General features: G+C 31.4%; 1 protein-coding gene across 2 annotated transcripts in view; it reads left to right on the top strand.

The window, feature by feature from the left end:
• Positions 1-25,352, top strand: part of LOC139519826 (hepatocyte growth factor receptor-like) — a 68,434-nt gene extending 43,082 nt beyond the window's left edge. For both annotated transcript variants that reach the window (XM_071312103.1, XM_071312102.1), the window contains 12 exons: positions 525-704; positions 2,617-2,710; positions 4,509-4,733; positions 6,338-6,487; positions 9,178-9,361; positions 12,399-12,668; positions 14,511-14,612; positions 14,960-15,141; positions 16,644-16,753; positions 17,526-17,688; positions 18,520-18,662; positions 20,556-25,352. In XM_071312103.1, the coding sequence (XP_071168204.1) occupies positions 525-704; positions 2,617-2,710; positions 4,509-4,733; positions 6,338-6,487; positions 9,178-9,361; positions 12,399-12,668; positions 14,511-14,612; positions 14,960-15,141; positions 16,644-16,753; positions 17,526-17,688; positions 18,520-18,662; positions 20,556-20,754 (2,002 nt within the window). In that variant the 3' untranslated portion in view covers positions 20,755-25,352. The remainder of the gene's footprint in view (positions 1-524; positions 705-2,616; positions 2,711-4,508; positions 4,734-6,337; positions 6,488-9,177; positions 9,362-12,398; positions 12,669-14,510; positions 14,613-14,959; positions 15,142-16,643; positions 16,754-17,525; positions 17,689-18,519; positions 18,663-20,555) is intronic.
• Positions 25,353-25,442: the final 90 nt, after the last annotated feature.

Genomic DNA, 25,442 nt, shown 5'->3' on the forward strand with positions numbered 1-25,442 from the left:
TAGATAGATATAAACTGTAAACAGCAATAATGTTCAGCAAAGTAAGATCTACAAATAAGTCAACATGACCAAAATGGTCAGTTGACCCCTCAAGGAGTTTTTGCCCTTTACAGTCAATTTTTAACAATTTTCATAGATTTTGTAAATTTTTGTAAATTTTAACAATTTTTTTCCTCTGTAATTAATGGGTCAAGTTCATTATAGCTAGCTATAATTGTAAGCAGCAAGAATGTTCAGTAAAGTAAGATCTACAAACACATCACCATCACCAAAACACAATTTTGTCTTTAATCCATCTGTGTCTTTTATTTATTATGCACATAGACCAAGGTGAGCGACACAGGCTCTTTAGAGCCTCTAGTTCTATTAAGTATAAGATAAAGTTCATTTATAGAAAAATATAGAGAATTCCTATATTAGATAAAAAAATTGATTTGGACCCACAAGCCCCCTTTAGTACAGTCTTTATAATTGTGTGAAATAGAGGCTTTAAATTTCAATATTTTTTTTTATATCTTTAACAGGAACCAGACCACAGTAATATTTAAAACTGGCAATTCAGATACATCAAAGACTGCTTCATTCCTGCTTAGGTGGAAAGCACCTTATAGTGGTAAATCAGAGGATGCAAAATTACCAACAAGCTTCGAGTACAAAAGTGATCCAGTTATTAAAAATGTGAATCCAATGGTATCATTTGAAAGGTACAATTTTATACAACAACTTTTTGCTTTGATATTGCTAAATTCAGATATAACGATACTCATTTTCTCTGATTATTACATGGAACTTAATTATGTAGCAAAAATATTTTTATGACAAACAAACATATGCTACAATTGTCATCTGTTCCTCTCTGAAAATCAAAGAGCACCAAAAGTCCAAAATTTCCTTTATTATGTTAGTAAGAAAGATTTACTGGTAATTTACAGCAGAGAATTCTAATTTATGCAACAAATATATATCAATTGTTCTTGACCTAGTTTTCATGGTTCAGTGATTACTTGAAAGATATTGTTTCTTTTGTTGTCACATGAAGTATTTACTTATTATGAATAAAAGGATAATTATGTTCTGTACATGGCTTCCTTGTATAGTTTAGTTAACCTCAACATCATTATTTTATGGATCAGTGATCAATGTTAAGTTTAAGTAGTCTTGACAGTATCTCAGTACTATAATTATAAGTAATAGGTCAACTATATTTGTGAATGAAATTATTGTAAGGTATACATGTGTGAAGTAGCATATTAATCTATTGCAATAAAAAATCATAATATCTAATAAAATTTGTAGATTTAGCTAACAAAGTCCTTATATTTGTATAAAGTAACATTCGTTTATAGTGGAAAATTGTTTTAACGTTGAATAAGCTACAATTAAAAATTGCTTACTGGTCCCTCTCTGTGATTACCATTATATTACGCTGGTTCATTTCCCAATCTTTTTTTTTTTATCATTATGGTTCATTTCCCAATCAATCTGTCACCAAGGGAAGATAAATAAATCGATTTTCGTTTATAGTCTTTTTCAAAAATGATGAACGGTTCTTTATATTGGTATGTAATCATTTTAAACGTTTCAAATTTATGAAATTATATTCGTACATCAATGTTTTTGATACACCAATAACAAACACTGAAATATATTGAATTGATACATTTTGTAATTATTCAAAATTATATCAGAAACCTAAACTTAATTATAAAATAATGAACCTGTTAAGGGGAGAGAATACTCGCATAACTTTTTCGAATTGGCACATAATACAACGAAATGTGACTCTTGCATACAAATGGCACATCAATATAATTAATTATCTGCGAAATCGTCCCCCACCTTCAATGATGATTCTAAATTATAAATATAACCAAAAGTTGTTTATCTATAGATAGTTAAGACTAATAAAAGCTAACCCAATGTAAAAATATTTCTTTGCAATTTTTTAAAACTTCTTCAGAAAAATACTCGAGCCACTTGACTTTCATAGCTCAAAATTAACGTTTTTACACAATATTTGAATAAAGTAGTTGAAGATTATTCGCTTCTCAAAGTGTAAGACGCAATAAAAATCGTATGCTTGCACCATCCTACCGAAATACGGATTTGATTAAGTCCTGAACATTTCGACATTTCTTCGTATATTTTGAACAAAACCGGTTTTAACCAAATCACAAGTACGTGTTAAGATCCGACTAAATACCTATTTTCTTATATGGTCAGGTAAAGTTGTTATGTGAAGGGCAGGTCTCATTTGACCTTAACCTCATTTTCATGATTCATTGGACAATGTTTAGTTTCTGTGTTTTATGTCTATATCTCAGATAAAAAAAGCAATAGGCCTTAGGGACACTTTATTTCATGTAACAAAAGATTGTAATGTGTGCATGCCTGCTGGTAAAATTTATCTGACCTTTATCTCACTTTCATGGTTTATTGGTCATTTAAGTTTTGTGATGTTGCCTATTTTTCAGGTGCTATAAGAGATAGGACCTTTATATTTGGTGAATGGAATGATTGTTAGGTGTACATGTCTTACTGGCCACTTAATGGCATACACTAGAATTCCTTCTTGAGTTACATGCTTTAAATGTAAATCTAATTTAATAATTTTAGTGGTGGATGTGACATCACAATCCAGGGAACATCATTAAACAGTGTATACCAGCCTGAGTTGCTATCCTACATCCCAGGCAAAGATAATATCACAGTAAGTATTATGTGACATCACAATCCAGGGAACATCATTAGACAGTGTATACCAGCCTGAGTTACTATCCTACATCCCAGGCAAAGATAATATCACAGTAAGTATTATGTGACATCACAATCCAGGTAACATCATTAGACAGTGTATACCACCCTGAGTTACTATCCTACATCCCAGGCAAAGATAATATCACAGTAAGTACTACGTGTCATCACAATCCAGGGAACACATTAGACGGTGTTTACCAGCCGAAGTTAATATCCCACATCCCAGGCAGCACTAATATCACAGTTAGTACTATGTGACATCACAATCCAGGGAACATCATTAGACAGTATATACCAGCCGAAGTTAATATCCCACATCCCAGGCAGCACTAATATCACAGTTAGTACTATGTGACATCACAATCCAGGGAACATCATTAGACAGTATATACCAGCCTAAGTTACTATCCTACATCCAAGGCAGCAATAATATCACAGTAAGTATTATGTGACATCACAATCCAGGGAACATCATTAGACAGTGTATACCAGCCTGAGTTACTATCCTACATCCCAGGCAAAGATAATATCACAGTAAGTACTGTGTGACATCACAATCCAGGGAACATCTTTAGACAGTGTTTATCACAAATACAGTTGAGCTTGTGTCAAACACGGTTGTGTCAAAAAACTTTTGGTCCCAGTTAAATTCCTTTTTGATCAAAGCATAATTACTGCTGATGAGTCAAATGCAGTGGATTTGAATACCGGGTACTTGGATAAGTAGGGTAAATTTTATAGCCAGGCAGCACTCGCACCCGTAAAGTGGAAAGGGATTAATATAAGTTGCAAAACTTGTTTCCCAATCCACTATAAATAAATATGTTTATTTATACTAATTTTATAGCCCTTTATCTAAAAGAGTATCTTGTTTATGCAAAGCTCATACTGTATTTCAACACGCTTGATCTTTAAAGAACCCAATCCTTTGTCTGTTCTCTTTAACTTCAACTTTAAATTAACTTATTCTTGTGGATACTTTATTTCAAGTTTAGCTCTTTTCAGCCCACTTTGTTATGATGTAATACATGTTCATGATTTTCAAATTAACTTGATGTTGTTTTTAAAAGTAAGGAAAGATCCAAGTTTTACATATTCAGTATAATAATTTATTATACCCCCGCTTTAAAAAAGGGGGGTATACTGTTTTACCTCTGTCTGTCAGTCTGTCCGTCAGTCCGTCCATCAGTCCGTCAGTCAGTCCGTCCCATGAAACTTTCGTCACATTTTTCTCAGGAACTACACATCCACCCTTTCTGTAATTTGGTATCAACATTTATATATGTCAGCCATACAGTGTGATGCGTTTTCAGATTCATCACTTGACAACTTCCTGTTTACCGAACACTTGTCTGATTTTACACATGATAGCCAAGTTGAAAATTTTCGTCACATTTTTCTCAGGAACTACAATACAAGGATTTCTGAAATTTGGTTTCAGGATTTATATAAGTCAGCTACACCGTGTGATGCGTTTTCAGATTCATCACTCGACAACTTCCTGTTTACCGAACACTTGCATATTTTTACACTATTAATATTATCCACTTGCGGCGGGGGTATCATCAGTGAGCAGTAGCTCGCAGTTTCACTTGTTTTTGTTAAAATCGAAAAAGCTCTTAGTTGCACATTGCTTGAAAATTGTTCAATGGCCTAAACTGGGTATGTATAAAAATCAGTGGAAAAGCATAGAAAAGTGAAGTCAACAATTAGAACAAGCAATATTCTTGAATGTTACTGATTTTTTTCAGACAAACTGTAGACCTGTTGGATCAACTACTCTGGTATGTGAATCACCTGAAGGAACCATTGGTACCAGTATCAAATATGGACTTATTTTAGATGGGGTTACAAAGTATAGAGATTTATCTACAAACTTTCCTCGGGCATTTTTTAACATAACAAGTGACCCAACTGTTCAATCCAAGAATTTTGATGATTACAAAATGTTGTTTTCTGATAATATTATAATTCAGGTAAGATAAATGTTATTTGAAGCTAACCGTTGAAATATTTGTGAAATGCACTTTTAATCTTCAACTGAAAGTTTAAGACTGTATTGATAATGCAATGAAATTTTTAAAAAGATGCATCAGAGATATACATATGGGAAGGTTAAAATATTTAGAGTGAACAAAACACAAACAATCGAAAAGCTTGTCTTCTGTTCAACAACACAAATTCATTTTTAACCGGATTTTTGTGACAAAAATGTCGGTTATTGATTTGGGGATGTACGGCGGGCGGGCGGCAATCAAATGTTGTCCGTGCATTAACTCATGAACCGTTCAACCAAAGCTTTTCAAATTTTAATATGTTGTTACTGACAACTAAATGAAGGTCAAGTTCTATAATGGCGATTTTGACTTTTACCGTTCAGGAGTTATGGTTCTTGAAAGATTGAAAAATGGAGTTTCCAGTCGTGTCTGTGCATTTATGCATGAACTGTTCTACCAAAGCTTCCCAAATTTTAATATGTTGTTACCGATGACAAAATGGAGGTCAAGTTCAATAATGACGATTTTGACTATTACGGTTCAGGAGTTATGGTTTTTGAAAGATTGAAAATGGAGTTTCCAGTCGTGTCCGTGCATTTACGCATGAACTGTTTTACCAAAGCTTCCCAAATTTTAATGTATTGTTACTGATGACAAAATGGAGGTCAAGTTCAATAATGACGATTTTGACTTTTACCGTTCAGGAGTTATGGTTCTTGAAAGATTGAAAAATGGAGTTTCCAGTCGTGTCTGTGCATTTATGCATGAACTGTTCTACCAAAGCTTCCCAAATTTTAATATGTTGTTACCGATGACAAAATGGAGGTCAAGTTCAATAATGACGATTTTGACTATTACGGTTCAGGAGTTATGGTTTTTGAAAGATTGAAAATGGAGTTTCCAGTCGTGTCCGTGCATTTACGCATGAACTGTTTTACCAAAGCTTCCCAAATTTTAATGTATTGTTACTGATGACAAAATGGAGGTCAAGTTCAATAATGACGATTTTGACTTTTACCGTTCAGGAGTTATGGTTCTTGAAAGATTGGAAAATGGTGTTTCAAGTCGTGTCCGTGCATTTTCTCATAAACTATTCAACCAAAGCTTTTGAAATTTTTATATGTTGTTACTGATGACAAAATAGAGGTCAAGTTCAAAAATGACGATTTTGACTTTTACCATTGAGCAGTTATGGTTCTTGAAAGATCGTAAAATGGTGTTTGACCATTCATGTTGTTGCATTTACTAATGAACCATTCAATCTAAGCTTTTCAAATTTTAATATGATGATACTGACTACAAAATGGAGGACAAATTGATATTGACGATTTTCACTTTCAGCATTCATCAGTTATGGTTCTTGTGATATTGCCAGGACACAAATAAATGTTAATAAATCTGGTTTGCTGTCGTTGTGACAGCCTCTTGTTTAAAATTGTTTATATTCAAGAAATTTGTAACATCAATATTTTAACAAAAAATTAAGCAAGTTGCTTGGATATAAAATTACCCTTTACGTGAAATTTAAGAAATAATCTGCTTCTAATTTAATTTGCAGTTCTCAAAAATCATTTGTATTACAGGGTACTAGACTGCAGGAGGCTTGTGAAGGAAGCTTAAAGATAATGATTGGAAGTATTAACTGTAAAATAGAAAGTTCAACAAATGAAAAAATTACATGTAGACCTGACCTTGATTTTCCTGGTGTCAGTTTGGGTGCTGCCGACGTAATGGTATGAATGTAACGATATGAAAATAATTCTTAGGTTGTCATCATTCTCTCTTGAAAATTACGGAATGTAGGATATTTTGTATTAAAGTGTAAAGACATGAAGATTTTGTTTTATATTGCAAACACTGAACAGGGTAGGTAAATAGGTAAATATGCTTTTATAGCTGACAATGAGGTATGAGGTTTGCTCATTGTTGAAGGATGTAAGGTGACCTATAGTCAATTTCTGTATCATTTGGTCTCTTAGTGGAGAGTAGTCAAAATAATTATGACGTCTTGGAAGGCTATTTTAATTTTTTGCTTTGACTACTTCCTGTCAATCTAAGGCGTCAAAGAAAAGAGGTATAATAACCTTTCAAGACGTCATAATTATTTGGACTAAGTGGAGAGTTACTTTTCTCATTGGTAAACATACAACATCTGAGAATCTAGGAATCTGTTTTTTTGTGTTAGGTTTTCTTGTCATATTTATTATACCCATTTCCTACACTCTTTTATTCCTACAAAATAGAAAAAAATCAAAATAATTTTCCATTATGTGAATAGTCAGATGTTTTATTGATGCATAACACTTATTGATTTCATTTTCTGAAGAAAAAAACCAACTTTCATTTAAAGTATCAGCTATTTGCAATGTTACATTTACATTTGGTTGACTGCATTAAATTGAAATTCCTACCTTTGAAATTTATGACTGTTCAATTTAAATGATGAACTCTGTTTTGACCCACATTTCATGTTTCCAATAAATAGATTGAATTATTAAATAAAAAACTGTGGATTCATTTATTTTAAGTGTGAACCAATTTTTGTGGACTGAGGGAAAAACATTTCTTCGTTGATATTTGATTTTTATACGTCCGCAAAAATGTTTTTGGGATCGTATAATTGTATGATTTCGTCGTCATTATCTGAAGACACATTGGTTTTTGGACAATAATATTAGTTTTAGTGAATGGATCTCTATAAAATTTAATAAGAAGGTTGAATACCCCTAAAGGAAGATTGGGGATGATGGTCCCAACCGTTTTGGAATTAGGGCCCAGAAGTGCCCAAAACAATAAGGATAATAACTTGTGTATTGAGATTGCTCTGAAATTGTACCACAATGTTTAAAACCACAAGTAGAATGTTTAGATTTATTTGAGGGGTAATGGGGCCAAAAGTTTATGAATTAAGGGCCAAAACAGGGCCAAAAACAAATATTTTTCTAGTTTCCAGACAATAACTTGTGTGTAAATGTATGGATCTCTCTGAAATTGTACCACAATGTTCCATATAACAAAGGGAAGGCTGAGATTGAGTTTGGGGTTAGTGCCCAAAACATGTAGGAATTATGGGCCAAAAAAAAAGGCCAAAAAAAGCATTTTTGTCGAGCCTTCACTTTTAGTGGAAAAAGGGAGATATAGCGATCCTACATTCCGTCGGCTGGGGCGTCCATAAATAATCACTCTGTGTCTGTGGTTAAAGTTTTTGAAATTATAATAACTTTTATTAATGTCATTAAAGTGAGAGGGTTAGCGCTATAGAACCAGGTTTAATCCACCATTTTCTACATTTGAAAATGCCTGTACCAAGTCAGGAATATGACAGTTCTTGTCCATTCGTTTTTTATGCGTTTTGTTATTTGATTTTGCCATGTGATTATGGACTTTCCCAATTGATCTTCCTCTAAGTTCAGTATTTTTGTGATTTTACTTTTTAGAACTATACTGAATTTCTACCAAACTTGGACAGAAGCTTGTTTATGATCAGAAGATAGTCCATTTTTTCCGTACTTTACTTATAAATGGACTTAAGTTTTTCTGCCGGGAAACATAACATTCACTCTGTGGTTAAAGTTTTTAAAATATTAATAACTTTCTTATAATATTTTGGATTTGTACCAAACTTGGACAGAATCTTGTTTATGATCAAAAGCTAGTATGTAGAAGGATATGTTGTCAAAATTTTGTTCCTGTGTATCTGTATTAACTTATAAATGGACTTAGTTATTCTTCCAGTTAACATTACATACAGTCTGCAGTTAAAAATTTTAGTCAATAACTTGTATTTAGGTGTATGGATCTCTCTAATTTTGTACTTCAAGGTTCCATACTACAATGGAAAGGCTGGGATTGAGATTTTGGGTTATTGCTCAAAAGAGGGTTTTGTGGCAGTTAAGGGGGTGGGGGGATTTTTTCAATTTATAAATATTTGAAAAGTTTCAAGAAGAAATCTTCAATTGTACAGTATTGTGCAAAAGATTTGTAAGATCTTTGACCACATTTATTTTGTGTCAGAAACCTATATTATGTCAAAATATTTATCACAATCCAAATTCAGACCGTCTCAAGCTTGAATATTGTGTCCAAATTTGCCCCAACTGTTCAGCAGGGTTCAAACTCTGTGGTCGTATCAGACTGTGCTCAGCAAAACATATTATTTGCATTTGCAAATGTCTGCACACATGTCTATAGAAGATTTGTATTTTATTTGCATTTGCAAATGTCTGCACACATGTCTATAGAAAATTTGTATTTTATTTGCATTTGCAAATGTCTGCACACATGTCTATAGAAGATTTGTATTTTATTTGCATTTGCAAATGTCTGCACACATGTCTATAGATAAGAAGATTTGTATTTCCTTAAAAATTGGTTCACCTTTACCCACTAAATACACATACAACTACTTCATCTTGTTTTTCAGGTAAAAATTGGAAATTTTAATCATACAGCAGGAAGGATCAAACTTATATTATTCTGGGATACAATGGAGTTTATTGGAATAGCGATTGGCACTGGAGCTCTTGTTATTTTGGTTTTAGTTATTGTTATTTGTTGTTGTTGTTGTCGAAGGAAGAAATCAGATAGTTACAACAACTCCTCAAAAAGTAAGTAGTGTTTGTTGAGAGATGATTTAACCTATCAATAGTCATTTAAATATAAAATTTAAGATGGTATGAGTAAATGTGAAAACCTTGAACTAATGAGCCACTTAAATCCTAGTCAAAATAATTATGATGTCTTGAATGGCTATTTTTTCTTTTTCTTTCTGAAACAACTTCCTACTTGTCTTTACCCCGAAGCCATTTTTTTTCAGTTTGGACTTTGAGAGAGAATTTTTGGCAGAACTTTGAGAAAGTCTTAACTTTTGTGTGCTTATTAGTGAAAAATATTTCCAGAAATATTTAAAGGAAATGATGAAATAAGTTATGTTTCCATTTGAGGTGTGAAAAAAAATCTACTTTCATTGCAAAATAGTTTCCCAGATTTTCAAAGAAAGGTCACTTCTGAAGAGTATAAAATATCATAGTCAGTAAAATTTGATGAACCAGAATTTCTTGAATGTTTGATTTATATTATTTTGATATTCTGGTCTGCCAAAATTTACTGACTTTGATATTTTATACTCTTCTGAAGTATTGTATCTTGGAAAATCTGATCAAGAACTGAACCTTCTGTTATTTTTTTAACTTTTTTATAATTTGATCCTTTATAAGTATAAGATTTTTCAAAACTAATATGGTTTTCTTTTTCTTACTTCTAAATTAAGTCATTTTGTTTTAAAACTATTTCTTGATATACCCTTATTAAAAGGGCCAAGTGAACTTTTCTTTTCACATTGTCGTCGTTAATGAAATTTTACTAACAACTGGCAAATTAAACCAAACTTGGCCACATTCATCATAAGGGCATCTTGTTTAAAAATGTGGCCAAAATCATCAGTTGACTCAGTATTTGAATTATTGATCTTTAATGATGATTTATACCAATTTTAAGTGTTTCTGGCTATTATCTAAAAAATAATCAAAAAGGATCAGCATATCAATATTTACATATAAGTCAATATGGCCAAAATAGTCAGTCTGATCCTTATTGGAGTTCCTGCTTGAATAAACTGTATACTGCAAATTCAAAAATTATTGCGAGGTTTTTATTATTGCGAATAATGCGACAGAGCTGTAAATGCAATAACTTAAACTTGCATTTTGAAATATTTCATATGAATTAAAACACAGTGGCGGATCCAGAAATTTTCATTAGTGGGGGCCCACTGACTGACCTAAGAGGGGGCCCGCATCAGTCATGCTTCAGTGATTCCCTATATAAGCAACCAAATTTTTTCCCAAAAAGGGGCCCCCCCCTCTAAATCCGCCTCTGAAACAGGATTTTTCTCAAAATCGTAAAAATTAAAATCACCTTTAAGTCTAAAATGAAAAAAATCGCAATAATAAATGCAGGCAATAATTTCTGAATTTACAGTACTGTATAGGAGGGTTTGACCTTAAAGTCATAAAAAACCTCAAATTAAAAAAAATAATGCATATGTTTTATGGATAGTTGTCATTATAAAACTTATGTACATATACTTTTTTCTGAAGAAAATTCTTTAATTTGTTAATATTTAGAAGAAGTTTACTTTATGTTAATTGCTTCCTTCCAGAAAGCAATTCCCCGACATATTTTCCATATGCAAAGTGACCTCAGTGTGACCCATCTCGTAAAAATCTGGTGATCGCAATACGTATGGGTGTCCTTAAGATAAACTATAATTATTTGATTGTACATGTTAAACACATGCTTAATATCCATGCTTTTTGTTGATTGTTGACAAACAGGTGACAATGGTTAAACTTCGGCTTCAAAACACGAACTTTAATTACCTACCATATTTTCACAACAACACTGACCGATTGAAAAAAAAATTGACAATTTTACAAAAGGAGTAGGTCCGGTAAGGACCGATTTTGGCCTCAAATTTCAGGTTCATCTGACGAAAGATTTTGACCACTTTTTAAACACTTAAGTGTCTATTTTATTTGATTCAATTAATTTATGTGAAAGATTTTAACTGATTTTGTCATTAAAAACGATCCGATTCAAGCTCAAATATAAAAAATCTACCAAATATGCCAAAAAATGCCACTTTTCAGATGGTTTTTGTCAAAAATGAAAGTGGCCGCACCCGTGTTCATCCTCAACCTTTATATATATTATGTATTATCATAAAATACAACTTACATTTTAATATTAAGGATGAACACGAATGCGGCCACTTTCATTTTACACGAAAACCGTCTAAAATTTAACTAAAATGCTAGAATTGTGAAGATTTCAGTGATTTAGCATGACTTAATGGTGCTTGTACCCGATATATGTGCATTGTATTGTCAAAAACAGCCCATATTTATGTAACAGAAGCATTCTACTGTTCAATTAATAAATAAAAGTTTACATTTTAACAATTTTGTAAAACTGCTATATTTTGGGGCCAAAAAGGGGTCTTACCGGACCTACTCCTTTATGCGAAAAAAATGATAAAATCATGCACAGAAGACTAAGTTTATGATGTTTGTATGCATTGGTACAAGAATAGGAATAACATAATTTTTCACCAGACACTCGTTTCATATGACTTTAAATGATGTTTATTAATCTTTTATGTTTTGGTCAGAAACTAAAGAAGATAGAGTGAAACGGTAAATAGAAAAAATGATCAGCAATAAAAGATTAAAAAAAATAATGGCAATCACTTCTATAGAGTAATTTTTGTCTTGAAATCTAATCTTGTTTACAGTGTAGGAAAGTGCCAATTGTTTACATGCACATAGTTCTTGGTGAACAACATAGGCTCCTTAGAATGACGAGAAAAGAACAGCAAAATGTAATTTTAAGCTTGTCTTGTGAATCTCTTTAATGACTTTTACAAAATGCATAGTAATACTTGCATATCTAAAAAGTCCTGGTTTAGAGGGGTCATAACTGGGACAATGTAACTTTAATATTGATCTTCGATGATATAACACCAAATTTGGGGGAAGGGGTAGGTGGGGTTGGTGGTTGATTGATTTTAATCTATTGAAAATTGGATTTCAAGCACCACTGGATTATATGATGTCTTATGTTGTAATTAATCATCATTTTCAGGTCCAATCCAGAATGGATTTGATATACCAATGTATAATGCAGGAAGCACTTCGCCTAGTACAACTAACTTAATACAGAAAGAAGAAGTACCAAGCTTTCCTAACAGAATGTATTCTGAGAAACGTCATTTAGAACAAGCTTTAAGTTATGACGAAACAGACTGTTCTGATGATTTCCTCCATAAAATAGAAAGTTCAGTTAGAGAAAAGATTGAGAAGAGTATATCAGATAGACAAAATATAGAGCCGGGAAAAGTGTGTACACTCAAAGGTAGGGAATATATATTTTGGGTCAAATATTTTTATGCCCAACCTACGATAGTAGAGGGGCATTATGTTTTCTGGTCTGTGGCTCATTTCGTCCGTCCGTCTGTGCTTCCCTTCGTTCGTCTGTCCGTTCAGGTTAAAGTTTTTGGTCAAGGTAGTTTTCGATGAAGCTGAAGAAAATGAAAGTGGGAGTTTCAGATTAAAGTTTTTGGTCAAGGTAGTTTTTGATGAAGCTGAAGTCCAATCAACTGGAAACTTAGTAAACTTGTTGCTTATGATATGATCTTTTTAATTTTAAAGCCAAATTAGACTTTTGACCCCAATTTCACGGTCCACTGAACATAGAAAATGAAAGTGGGAGTTTCAGATTAAAGTTTTTGGTCAAGGTAGTTTTTGATGAAGCTGAAGTCAATTTCACGGTCCACTGAACATAGAAAATGAAAGTGGGAGTTTCAGGTTAAAGTTTTTGGTCAAGGTATTTTTTGATGAAGCTGAAGTCAAATCAACTTGAAACTTAGTAAACTTGTTGCTTATGATATGATCTTTTAAATTTTAAAGCCAAATTAGACTTTTGACCCCAATTTCAGGGTCCACTAAACATAGAAAATGAAAGTGGGAGTTTCAGATTAAATTTTTTGGTCGCCAATCAATTTGAAACTTAGTACATATGTTCCCTATAGTATAAACTTTCTAATTTTAATGCCAAATTAGATTATTACCCAATTTCACGGTCCATGGAACATGGTAAAGGATAGTGATAGTGGGGCATCCGTGTACTTTGGACACATTCTTGTTCTTAAATGTCTTTGGCTGTTATTTTTTTTTCACAATCTTTTGGCTCACGGTCCATTGAACATAGAAAATGAAAGTGGGAGTTTCAGGTTAAAGTTTTTGGTCAAGGTAGTTTTTGATGAAGCTGAAGTCCAATCAACTGGAAACTTAGTAAACTTGTTGCTTATGATATGATCTTTTTAATTTTAAGCCAAATTAGACTTTTGACCCCAATTTCACCATCCACTGAACAAAGAAAATGAAAGTGGGAGTTTCAGATTAAAGTTTTTGGTCAAGGTAGTTTTTGATGAAGCTGAAGTCCAATCAACTGGAAACTTAGTAAACTTGTTGCTTATGATATGATCTTTTTAATTTTAAAGCCAAATTAGACTTTTGACCCCAATTTCACGGTCCACTGAACATAGAAAATGAAAGTGGGAGTTTCAGATTAAAGTTTTTGGTCAAGGTAGTTTTTGATGAAGCTGAAGTCAATTTCACGGTCCACTGAACATAGAAAATGAAAGTGGGAGTTTCAGGTTAAAGTTTTTGGTCAAGGTATTTTTTGATGAAGCTGAAGTCCAATCAACTTGAAACTTAGTAAACTTGTTGCTTATGATATGATCTTTTTAATTTTAAAGCCAAATTAGACTTTTGACCCCAATTTCAGGGTCCACTTAACATAGAAAATGAAAGTGGGAGTTTCAGATTAAAGTTTTTGGTCGCCAATCAATTTGAAACTTAGTACATATGTTCCCTATAGTATAAACTTTCTAATTTTAATGCCAAATTAGATTATTACCCAATTTCACGGTCCATGGAACATGGTAAAGGATAGTGTGAGTGGGGCATTCGTGTACTTTGGACACATTCTTGTTCTTAAATGTCTTTGGCTGTTATTTTTTTTTCACAATCTTTTGGCTGTTATTTTTTTTCACTATTTTTTTACCTCAAAGATATAGGCTTTCAAATCAAAAAAATTATAATGAAGTAAAATGAATTATAGCACATTTTATTTTACTCCTGAACAATGAAAAGTTTTTACTTGTTATAATCATCAGGATCATTTACATTACAGGAACTGAGATACGGGTACTTAATGGAACATTCAGTAAAAATTCTCCAAATACTGGCAAAGAGTTGACAATCAAAACCAATGTAAAAACATTAAAGGAATTGAGTAAGTATTTATCATAGTCAATTGAAAAAGGATCAGCAATCAAATAAAAGTCCACTTAAAATATCACAGAAAATTTAGGACAGAGCAACTCATACCCTACACATATCTTGTTTAATGGTATATGATAACAGACATTAATGATAAAGTGTCTCAGATATTCTATAGCAATTAGGTCATGATGGTGTTTGTGAAACATTCAAAGAGACAATTTCATGTTTACTTCTAAAAACCACTGATGAAGAAGTTCTATAGTTAGCAGTTAACCTCTTTCAAGCATTTCCTACCATGGAATATATAGTAAAATATGTATGATTTGTTGCAATAAGAATATGTTTATATTTTTGCAGTGGTGGACAACAAGTACCCTGCTTGGGTTAATAATGGATTGTTGGAATGTATGAAGTTTCAAGATTGTTTCCATGACAATATACAAAGAATGCTTGGTATTTCTGTTGACCAAAATAGATTTTATGAGTTTTATCCTGCCTACAGTAGAGGATTTAAAGAATATTTAAATGATGCCAAGCATGTAAGTATAAATTATTTCAATGGAACTGAATTTTGAATTTAATTTTGAGATTTTTTTAAAGTTACTTGTACTGGCTAGCTGAAAATACATAAATGTGTACCTTTCTTGCAAGCAGCTCTCTGAAGAATTCTTGCAACAACTCTTTGTGGGATCAGTAGGTGGTTAAAGGGAAGTAAATAAAGATGACTGGCGCCACCCAGATAATGCTAGATTTCACATCCAAGATAATAGGAGTAAATTTATTTTCAACTGCCCTGGTTATAAAAAAATCAAAATTGAAATAGTGAGAAATGAGTGTTGGCCATTGGTGTAAAAATATTGAAAAATTTAGAGAAAATCTCTGTGACATGCAACTTTTTCTGTGCCAAATTTAGCAAGCTGTGTTCTTCATTTGTACTATTTTGGAAATTTAGAGTACCCTTAAAAAATGCTATTTTTCTATCAAAAAAGCTGCGGCACCATATGTGTTTTGCAGTTTCTATTACACCCAAAGGTGTAGATAATACGGAATACAAAATTTTTTTCAATGGATCTTTGATAAGAAAAGGCTACCATTGTCGCCTATGTAAATAATTACTTCATTGTAACCGAAAGGCTTATTACAAAGTTAAAATGTATGCTCCTTGTCAATCAACTGTGTAGACCCTACCTATATTGTTTAATGTTAATTTATTCTTATCCTGAATGTTATGCAAACAACAATCAACAATCATTAAGGTTTGATTTCAACCAATTTCTAAGAAATTTAAAGTCAAAACATCTAAAAGCTTTTTTGTTTTTAAATAAAGATATAGCTTTTTAAAAGATATAGTTGTAATGAAAGAGGTGATGTGTCAAATGGTCCTCAAAATAAAGATTTGATGGTGGTTTTCGGAGAACAGTCTAAAGATACTGCACTTACATTATTTAAGGAATGACTAATATTTTTTCTGTCTATGAAAAAATAACATCAAAAATGTGGTGCACACTGTTACGCAGGTTATTTTAAAGTGTGCACCACATTTTTTTTTTGTTATTTCAAATAGACAGAAAAAATATTTCAGTCATTTCTTATAATTTAATTTTAAATTCCATATTAAACCATGAAAAAATGTTGATGAAGTCACAATCACATGACAAAACTATGTCTATCAGCTGATAAACAAGACAACATCAGCCAATCAGAAGATGTGTTACATCCAAAATTAAATTATTAGTTATTGGATACCAATTTTCATGGTTTTCATGGGTACTGGTGATCAATGAATTCAAATGTTCAACAAATTACACATTTTTCATAGGTCTGACACAGTATGTACACTTCGGCAAAACAACTAAATGAAATATTCACAAAAAAAAGTTTTCCTGAATAAAAAAAAATATTTATTCATTTATGCAGTGTTGGTTAATAATAACAGGGTAAACTTATTATTGTTCGATCTCATATTTTTACGATGATGCAATGCTATTGTAATAAAAGATTTTTTTATAGTTCTCTTTCTCATTCTGTAAACTTTTGACAGGACTTTACAGTAAAACAGTTACTTGAGATGTGTCTACAGGTCGCACAGGGAATGACTTACCTATCCAATGAAAACATGGTTCATAAAGATCTTGCTACAAGGAACTGTGTGTAAGTTAAAGATTTTTTCAAAGAAATACCATAAAAACATAACAAAAAGAGTAAAAATTCCAAATGCAGAACCGGAAATTAACCTTCATTAACAATCATATTACCAAAAGAGTTTAAAATTTGTGATTGCCTAAAAATAAACTGAGCTAGAATTTGTAATGAATCGCCTCAGTTCTTTCTGTCAATCTGTTCTAAAAATAAGTAGGTGCATCTATTGCTTACCCATTAAATAGGTTTAAAAAAAAACATTGCACAATGGTGTTACACCAAATTTAATAATATTATAAATTCAAAAGGGTAGTTTCAAGTTTAGCATGAGAAAATATGTAGGCTCAATTTTTTTTTTAGTTACACATTTACATTTAGATTTTAGATTTAATTCCACAGTCTCAACTCAGAGAATTGTTAACCATTTTTTTGGTACTGATAGTTCAGTCATGGTATTATTTAGGGATATTAGTCATATTATTATCTATAGCTATTTTTATTTAGAAAGAATTGTTAGGTCTGGCAAACAGTACTGCTGGTGCTTCCCTCAAAAATACTTAACCTGAATTTCAATCTAGAAATTTTGGATTGGACATGCTATTTATTTGAAAAGAGTTGTTGATAGAAATTGTATCTTAACTGGTTATCAGCAACAATCAAAAACTATCCTTGTTTTTTGGTTGAAATTGAATCCATGGTATCCAAAAACAAAGCAGTTAACAAATATTAAAATGCTGAAACAATATTTAGAGAATTAAATTGATGAAAAAATTGTACATTTTAGGGTATGTGCAGATGGATTAATAAAGATTTCTGATTCATCATTTTCCTGGAATCTTTATCCAACAGAGTACCTGTATGATCAACTAAGACAGAGATACCTTCCAGTAAGATGGATGGCTTTAGAAAGTCTTAAGATGGGATATTATGACATTTCATCTGATGTGGTATGGACAGATTTTTAAATTAAGTATTTCTACTGGAAAAAGAAAGAATATAGGGGACGATGCACTTGAGACAACAATTATATAAATTATTAGTGGGATAACAGTCTATTAAGTCCTTGTTTTAAAAATTTCAATAGGAAGTCTATTTAGTTAAAACTTCCAATAGGAAGTCTATTTAGTAACAAAGTTTTTACTGTTGTTCCTTATAGATGTTGCAGGAAGGTATCTGATGGTAAACTAAAACATGCTACTCCATACTGCGCTCTTGACTCAAATCTTCACAGTTAGTAGATTTCGACATTAGTTGATATTCGATACTTATAATGTGCGGGAATGAATGTGACAGAAATTATTCATTGGCATCTATAATAATATTTTCTTCCATCAAATTCATTGGCCAAAGAGTACAACTGTTTAACATTTTTCATGCTATTCAGGACAGCACAATATTTTCTACAAAAAAGATGATAGGTTTAAGATGAAAGATGATGATTGAACAACAGGAGATCAAATAAAATTGATTGGAGACCAATTCATTCAATTACATGAATGGATTCAAATAAACAAAATGTCAGCAAACTTTAAATTTTAATGATTAGACAAATTTCATTTATTTTTTTAGGGTACCAAATTTTGTGGATTAAGAAAAAAAATGTAGTTAAGTTGATATTTGATTTCAGGGTTTTGCCACAAGCATACAAGCTTATAGAAAATGTGTCCTGTCCACACTAAATCCATCAAATTGGTATACCACAAATTATAATGAATCCACAGTATACAATGTCATATTTTTTTTTATTCAAGTTAACAAATGAACCCTTTATTTTTCAGTGGTCATTTGGTGTGTTACTATGGGAAGTTATGACCCTTTCTCTGTATCTACCATACCATGACCAGGAATCAGACAAAGCCATAAAAGACCACATAGATGAAGGCTTCCGATTGGGAATGCCAACAAATGCTCCAGAGGACTTGTGAGTAGCAATATTTATTCATTTGAATATTCCCAGCTTTGATGTGAATATTTCATATAACATATGATTGAATGGCTAGTAGTGTATAGTGTCAAGCATCAAAATATTACATGTTTATTTACGTGGATGACATGCTTTATTTATGCCCTCCTCCTTCAATCCACAACAGACGCTAAACTAAACACTCTTTAGACTATAAGTAATTAAGTCATAAAAGTAAAGTATAACAAACACAGAAATGATATCGTGAATTTTTACTTGTCAAAACATAAAGTATTGCGTAAAGTATTACAAAACTTTAAACTGTTTACAACATATAAAAGATAAGTGAAAAATGTTCTTAATTAACATAAGTAAATTACATAACAATACAATTGTAACATACCATTATGTAACATAAACTCTTGGTCTAGAATGGGGTCACATATGCCACCAGGAAAGATGGTGAAAAATCGAAGAGATCAAAGATAACTTATTGATTACAAATAGTATCGATCCTCTTGCTGTCTAAATAATTGATTATGGAATATCTAAAAATAGCTAACCAATCAAAACTCTTCATCTTGACTTAATTAAGAGGCTTTCAAAGGGTATCGTTAAAAATGGAAATTATATGTTAATCTAATTTATAAAAAGATTTCAATCATCAGCATAAAAATAGATATTAAAATAACTTGCCTATATAATAATGGCACATTGATATACCCTGCTTTGTACTAGGCTAACACAGCAAGTCAGTTTTAATGCCCCACCTACGATAGTAGAGGGGAATTATGTTTTCTGGTCTTTGCCTCCGTTTGTCCGTCCGTCCGTCTGTGCCTCCGTTCGTCCGTCCGGTTAAAGTTTTTGGTCGTGGTAGTTTTTGATGAAGCTGAAGTCCAATCAACTTGAAACTTAATACACATGTTCCCCATGATATGATCTTTCTAATTTAAATGCCAAATTATAGTTTTGACCCCAATTTCATGGTCCACTGAACATAGAAAATGATAGTGCAAAGTTCAGGTTAAAGTTTTTGGTCAAGGTCGTTTTTGATGAAGTTAAAGTTACATCAACTTGAAACTTTGTACACATGTTCCCTATGATATGATCTTTCTAAATTAAAGTTTTGACCCCAATTTCACGGTCCACTGAACATAGAAAATGATAGTGGGAGTGGGGCATCCGTGTACTATGGACACATTCTTGTTTATAAAGTTATCTCAGAGGGTAACATTCAGCATTCAGCAAGAAGACATTTTACTCTACCAAATATTCTTAAGTCATTAATATTTCAGTATAGACTATAATAACTTTTTGTCGAATGATTTTCGTGATAAAGCTTGTATGCTGACTTTGGGAAAGCTATAAATTCAAATATCCCAAAATTCATTTGGTCCTCAATCTACAAAACTTGGTAACCTTGGTAACCTTGGTAAACGAATCCACAGCTATGTTCTCCACATACGCAATTGAATATAAAAAAGAAGATGTGGTATGATTGCCAATGAGACAACTATCCACAAAAGACCAAAATGACACAGACATTAACAACTATAGGTCACCGTACGGCCTTCAACAATGAGCAAAGCCCATACCGCATAGTCAGCTATAAAAGGCCCCGATAAGACAATGTAAAACAATTCAAACGAGAAAACTTATGGCCTTATTTATGTAAAAAAATGAACTAAAAACAAATATATAACACATAAACAAATGACAACCCTGAATTACAGGCTCCTGACTTGGGACAGGCACATACCTAAATAATGTGACGGGGTTAAACATGTAAGCGGGATCCCAACCCTCCCTCTAACTGGATTGAAATCTTTTTAATACAAATCTGATAGTAAAACTATTTTCAATAGATTTTACATGATTTTATAATGTGTACTTTTAATCCTTCCATTACAGATATGGTTTAATGGTTAATTGCTGGGAAGTTGACAATCATCATCGGCCATCATTTGATGAGATTGTCCAACAGTTAGGTAGTGTTATGGATCCTGAATCCAAGTATATAAATTTAAACCAGTCGACAGCAGGAAAACATAACGCTGCCCCACCAGTCCCCCAAAGAGGGGGAACAGTAATCAGAGGACAAAGATCATGATCATAAGTGCTTATATTAATCAAATCACAAATGACAAAACATAATACAATTCTGTAGAACTAACCACCAGTGATTTACGTGTCTTCTTAATTAGGAGAGTTTATCACTTTTTTCACTTATTGCGATGATCACTTTCTGTCTTTATGATTAAGAACTTATGCTTATAAGGAAATTGCTATTTTATATAAAAATGGTGATTGCCTTTGTTAGAGCGGATCATAGTGCTACCATAAATGGGATTAGTAGTATTGTTTTCATTGATGAAAAAACATTGTTGTATTTTATTGATCTCTCATCTCTAGTGCTTTAAGGTAGTCCTTCCTTACTAAAAATGATGTTTATATAAGAAATGATCTTGAAAGTAAAGATAGTCTAATTTTTGAGATCTAATGTTTAATAACAGAACAGATTTTCTAGTATAATGTAGTATTTAATTTGAAATAAATTGTTGTTTACTTTCTCAATTGTATATTTGGGTTTTTAAAGAGTTTCTTGGGAGGTAAAATCTCAAATTTTAAAATAAAAATGAAAAATAAAAAAGAGTATACCAAAAATGGATTTAATTTCTTAATAATATAATTACTCTGATGATAAGTTTGAGTACTAAGTCTTTTAGATTTGTAAATTTTATATTAGAGAGAAATATTTTAAAATATGGAAGCAGATATTAATATCGTCATAAACATGCATGAAATATTTGCCACTGAACATTAAGCAACCAACAATCAATCAATCCCATATCAATCTTTTTAAAGTAACACAAATTCTTTTCAAGTTTTGAAATTCACTTATATAAAAGATGTAGCCGCATGAATTTTTATATTGTTATCTAAGCAGCATAATGAACCATTCCATTTTTTATGTTTATTTATATGATCTTGTATTTTTTGTATTTTTGCATTTTATATGAATGTACAGAAGTTTTTAAATACAATTGTATATAGATCTGACTGCCTAAGACATCATTGTAAAAATCTGAAATATTTAAGTTTGCTATGTCAATCAATTATATGTATTTAACTTTATACGTTCTTTCTGTCTTGTACAATGTTCCTTATTAGGAAATTGTTATTTGATTTAAACAATGGTGTTTGTCTTTATTATAGTAGATTATAGTGCTACCATAAAGAAGCTTAAAAGTTGAAAGGTCACCAAAGTTAGCTTTGTTGCGTCGTTGTATTTGATCAGTTGGACAGAATTATCTTCTGGTATCAGCAAGTGGAAATTAACTTGACAAAACTTAAGAATAGCATAAATTTAATGTTGCACTCAAAATTCTTACTATATCACAAGAGTTAGTTAATGAATTTGTCTTGTTTTGACTCTAGCTAGACTGCCATTAATATGAACATAACACATGGGTGAAACAATTGATGCATGTATTTGCGTAATTATGCAGATTCCAGGCAAATTTCCTATAGTTTTATATATATCATGGTTCCATTCAGTAAAAAATAATATTGATCATTTGTTGTGTGCACAGCTTTATTTATGATTATTACTCTAATCGAATATCATCATCTTTCTTATTGAATGTTTTGTTCTTTTTTTAAACTGTGATGTATGTTTTCAGTATGTATCATGTGACATTATCATGTTATGATCATTTATTTATTGTCAGTAGTCACGGAAATGATGATTTTAAAAGCATTATGGGTAACCAGTATCATTGACAACAGAAATAGGCAACTCTCCTACATTCCATTCAGTTATATACACAATTCATCATTTATCATGACATCATAATAAAGCCTAATTAAGCTGATGCCGTGTGCAGCAATCACCTTTATTATGTGCAGAGCTTTGATAATTACCCTTTTTTTATTTAAACCTTTTCAATAGAATTTTTTGTATATTATGCTATCAATTATATTATTATGTTATATTATGTAGCATATTTATCTATTGCAATAAAAATTCATAATATCTAATAAAATTTGTAGATTTAGCTAACAAAGAAAGTCCTTATATTTGCATAAAGTAACATTCGTTTATAATGGAAAATTGTTTTAACGTTGAAAAAGCTTCAATTAAAAATTGCTTGCTAGTCCCTCTCTGTGATTACCATTAGATAACTCTAGTTCATTTCCCAATCAATCAATCATCAAGGGAAGGTAAATAATGCAATATTCATCCATAGTCTTTTTCAAAAATGATGAACGGTTTTTTATATTGGTATGTAATCATTTTAAAGGTTTCACATATGAAATTATATTCGTACATCAATGTTTTTGATACACCAATAACAAAAACTGAAATATATTGAATTGATACATTTTGTAATTATTCAAAATTATATCAGAAACCTAAACTTAATTATAAAAAAATGAACCTGTTAAGGGGAGACAAAACTCGCATAACTTTTTCGAATTGGCACATAATACAACGGAATGTCACTCTTGCATACAAATGGCACATCAATATAATTAATTAACTGTGCAATGGTGCTCCACCTTCAATGATGATTCTAAATTGTAAATATAACCAAAAGTTGTTAATCTATAGATAGTGAAGACCAATGAAAGCTAACCCACTGTAAAAATATTTCTTTGCAATTTTTTAAAACTTCCTCAGAAAAATGCTCGAGCCACTTGACTTTCATAGCTCAAAATTAACGTTTTTGCACAATATTTGAATAAAGTAGTTAAAGATTATTCGCTTCTCGAAGTGTAAGATGCAATAAAAATCGTATGCTTGCACCATCTTACTGAAATACGGATTTAATTAAGTCCTGAACATTTCGACATTTCTTCGTTTATTTTTCAATTTATCAAAACCGGTTTTAAACAAATCACAAGTACGTGATAAGATCCGACTAACTACCTTTTACCCGATATGGTCAGGTAAATTTTCTATATTATGCTACCAATTGTATTATAATGTAATATTATGTTATCAATTGTATTATAATGTAAACCTTAGTTTAAAAAATGCCATGGGGCAGTGGCATATCATCAGTGAAGTATGCTTTTAAATCATTTCGTAAATCATTTTTTCTCAATAAGAATTTTATTATTTTCGATCAGCTTTTGCTGTCACCTAGACCCCCTGCTTATGGTTTGTTTTCCGGTGGCTTTGCCACAGATCTTGGAGAGATATTAAACAAAGTTAAACTAGAAAATGAGAAAAATAAATGACTATTGTAAAAATTTTACATGCAATAGGTTTTTTAAAAATTCATTACACATATTTTTCTGAAAGTACAAATCTACAGCTTTAAATATCATGGTAAGAAACTTTATGGGTATACATCAGGGTTAGTATGATAGAAATTGCAATTTTAGGTAAAATTAACTGTTTCCAAGATTACAAAAATGTATTAGTAATGTAATGGTAATAGTTCAGAATTCACTTGTTAAAATTGTTTTTCTGTTAAAGAAATTGTTCTAGTTTATAAACATCTTACAAGTTATCTGTATAAACTTAACCATTATATCAGATTGTCTATATCCATAATCATATGCTATATTTATTTTCACTCCATTATATCTTGTTGTTTTTTTTTATTCATAATCATATGCTATATTTATTCTCACTCATTAGTCCCAAGAGCTTAAAATTTTTTCTTCATTTTTGTTTTCGAGTTATTATAACCATGAATGTCCAAAGGTAGTAATATCTGATGTAACCAAAAGGTCACTTCTCTTGTAAGGTCAGTTTTCTATGGTCCCAAGATTGACCTTGACATACAGGTTTGACTGTAATTTTACCATGAGGTACTGGCATGCTTTAAACCATTATGAAAACAGAGACAAATAACTGACATATAATGATAGTCATTTACTTTTTCAAACTGAGGAAAAAAATGTTTGTTTTTTGTGGAGCCTGAATATGACCAATCAGTCCTCCAAATGTACCTTCCCTTTATATGTAGATCTGTTATACTGTCAACTCAGGTATTATTGCATGCATTTATTATTGCGATTTAAAAAAAAAAGACAAAAATACGAGATTAATTTTTGTGATGTCTGGGCGGGAATTTCTCGCTGCATTGAAGACCTGTTGGTGACCTTCGGCTGTTGTCTGCTCTATGGTCGGGTTGTTGTCTCTTTGACACATTCCCCATTTCCATTCTCAATTTTATATGTATCAGATATAAGAGTGCAAATTTTTATCATTGCCATGACCACTCAGTCGCATTATTCGCATTAATAAAACCTCGCAATAATTTCTGAATTTACAGTATTCAAATTTGGACATATAATATGGTTCAAAAACAGATCAGTCAACTGTGATACACCATATATATGTGATTTTTTTAATGTTTTGTAAGGCTTTTTTTGTAAACTATTTAATTTGCTTTCTTTTTTGTTACTTTTTTTTACCTCTTTAATTAAATGGCTTTATTTGACAATTTTTTTTTTGGTCATATTGTGCAGTTTACACTACTTGAAACCAGTGAATATTTTTCGTTAAGGTATGAGTTGTAACCATGATATGATAAGTTTTTTATGAATGGTATTGTTAATTACTTAAGGTATCACACATGATACAGATGTAGAATCTATATATATACTTATTGCAACTAACACAGATATACAATCAAAGTGCCATGTGAAGTGCTGTTGTGTACTATATATATTAAAGTTTGAAACTATTTTGTTTTGGTATCATCAATATTTACTTATATTGGCCTCTGCAACATGCTTTTGTTTTAATTGGGTGGTAGTTTTTGTCAAGCTTGCAAC

Source organism: Mytilus edulis, chromosome 4 (genome assembly GCF_963676685.1).
Source record: "Mytilus edulis chromosome 4, xbMytEdul2.2, whole genome shotgun sequence".
Classification (NCBI taxonomy): domain Eukaryota; kingdom Metazoa; phylum Mollusca; class Bivalvia; order Mytilida; family Mytilidae; genus Mytilus; species Mytilus edulis.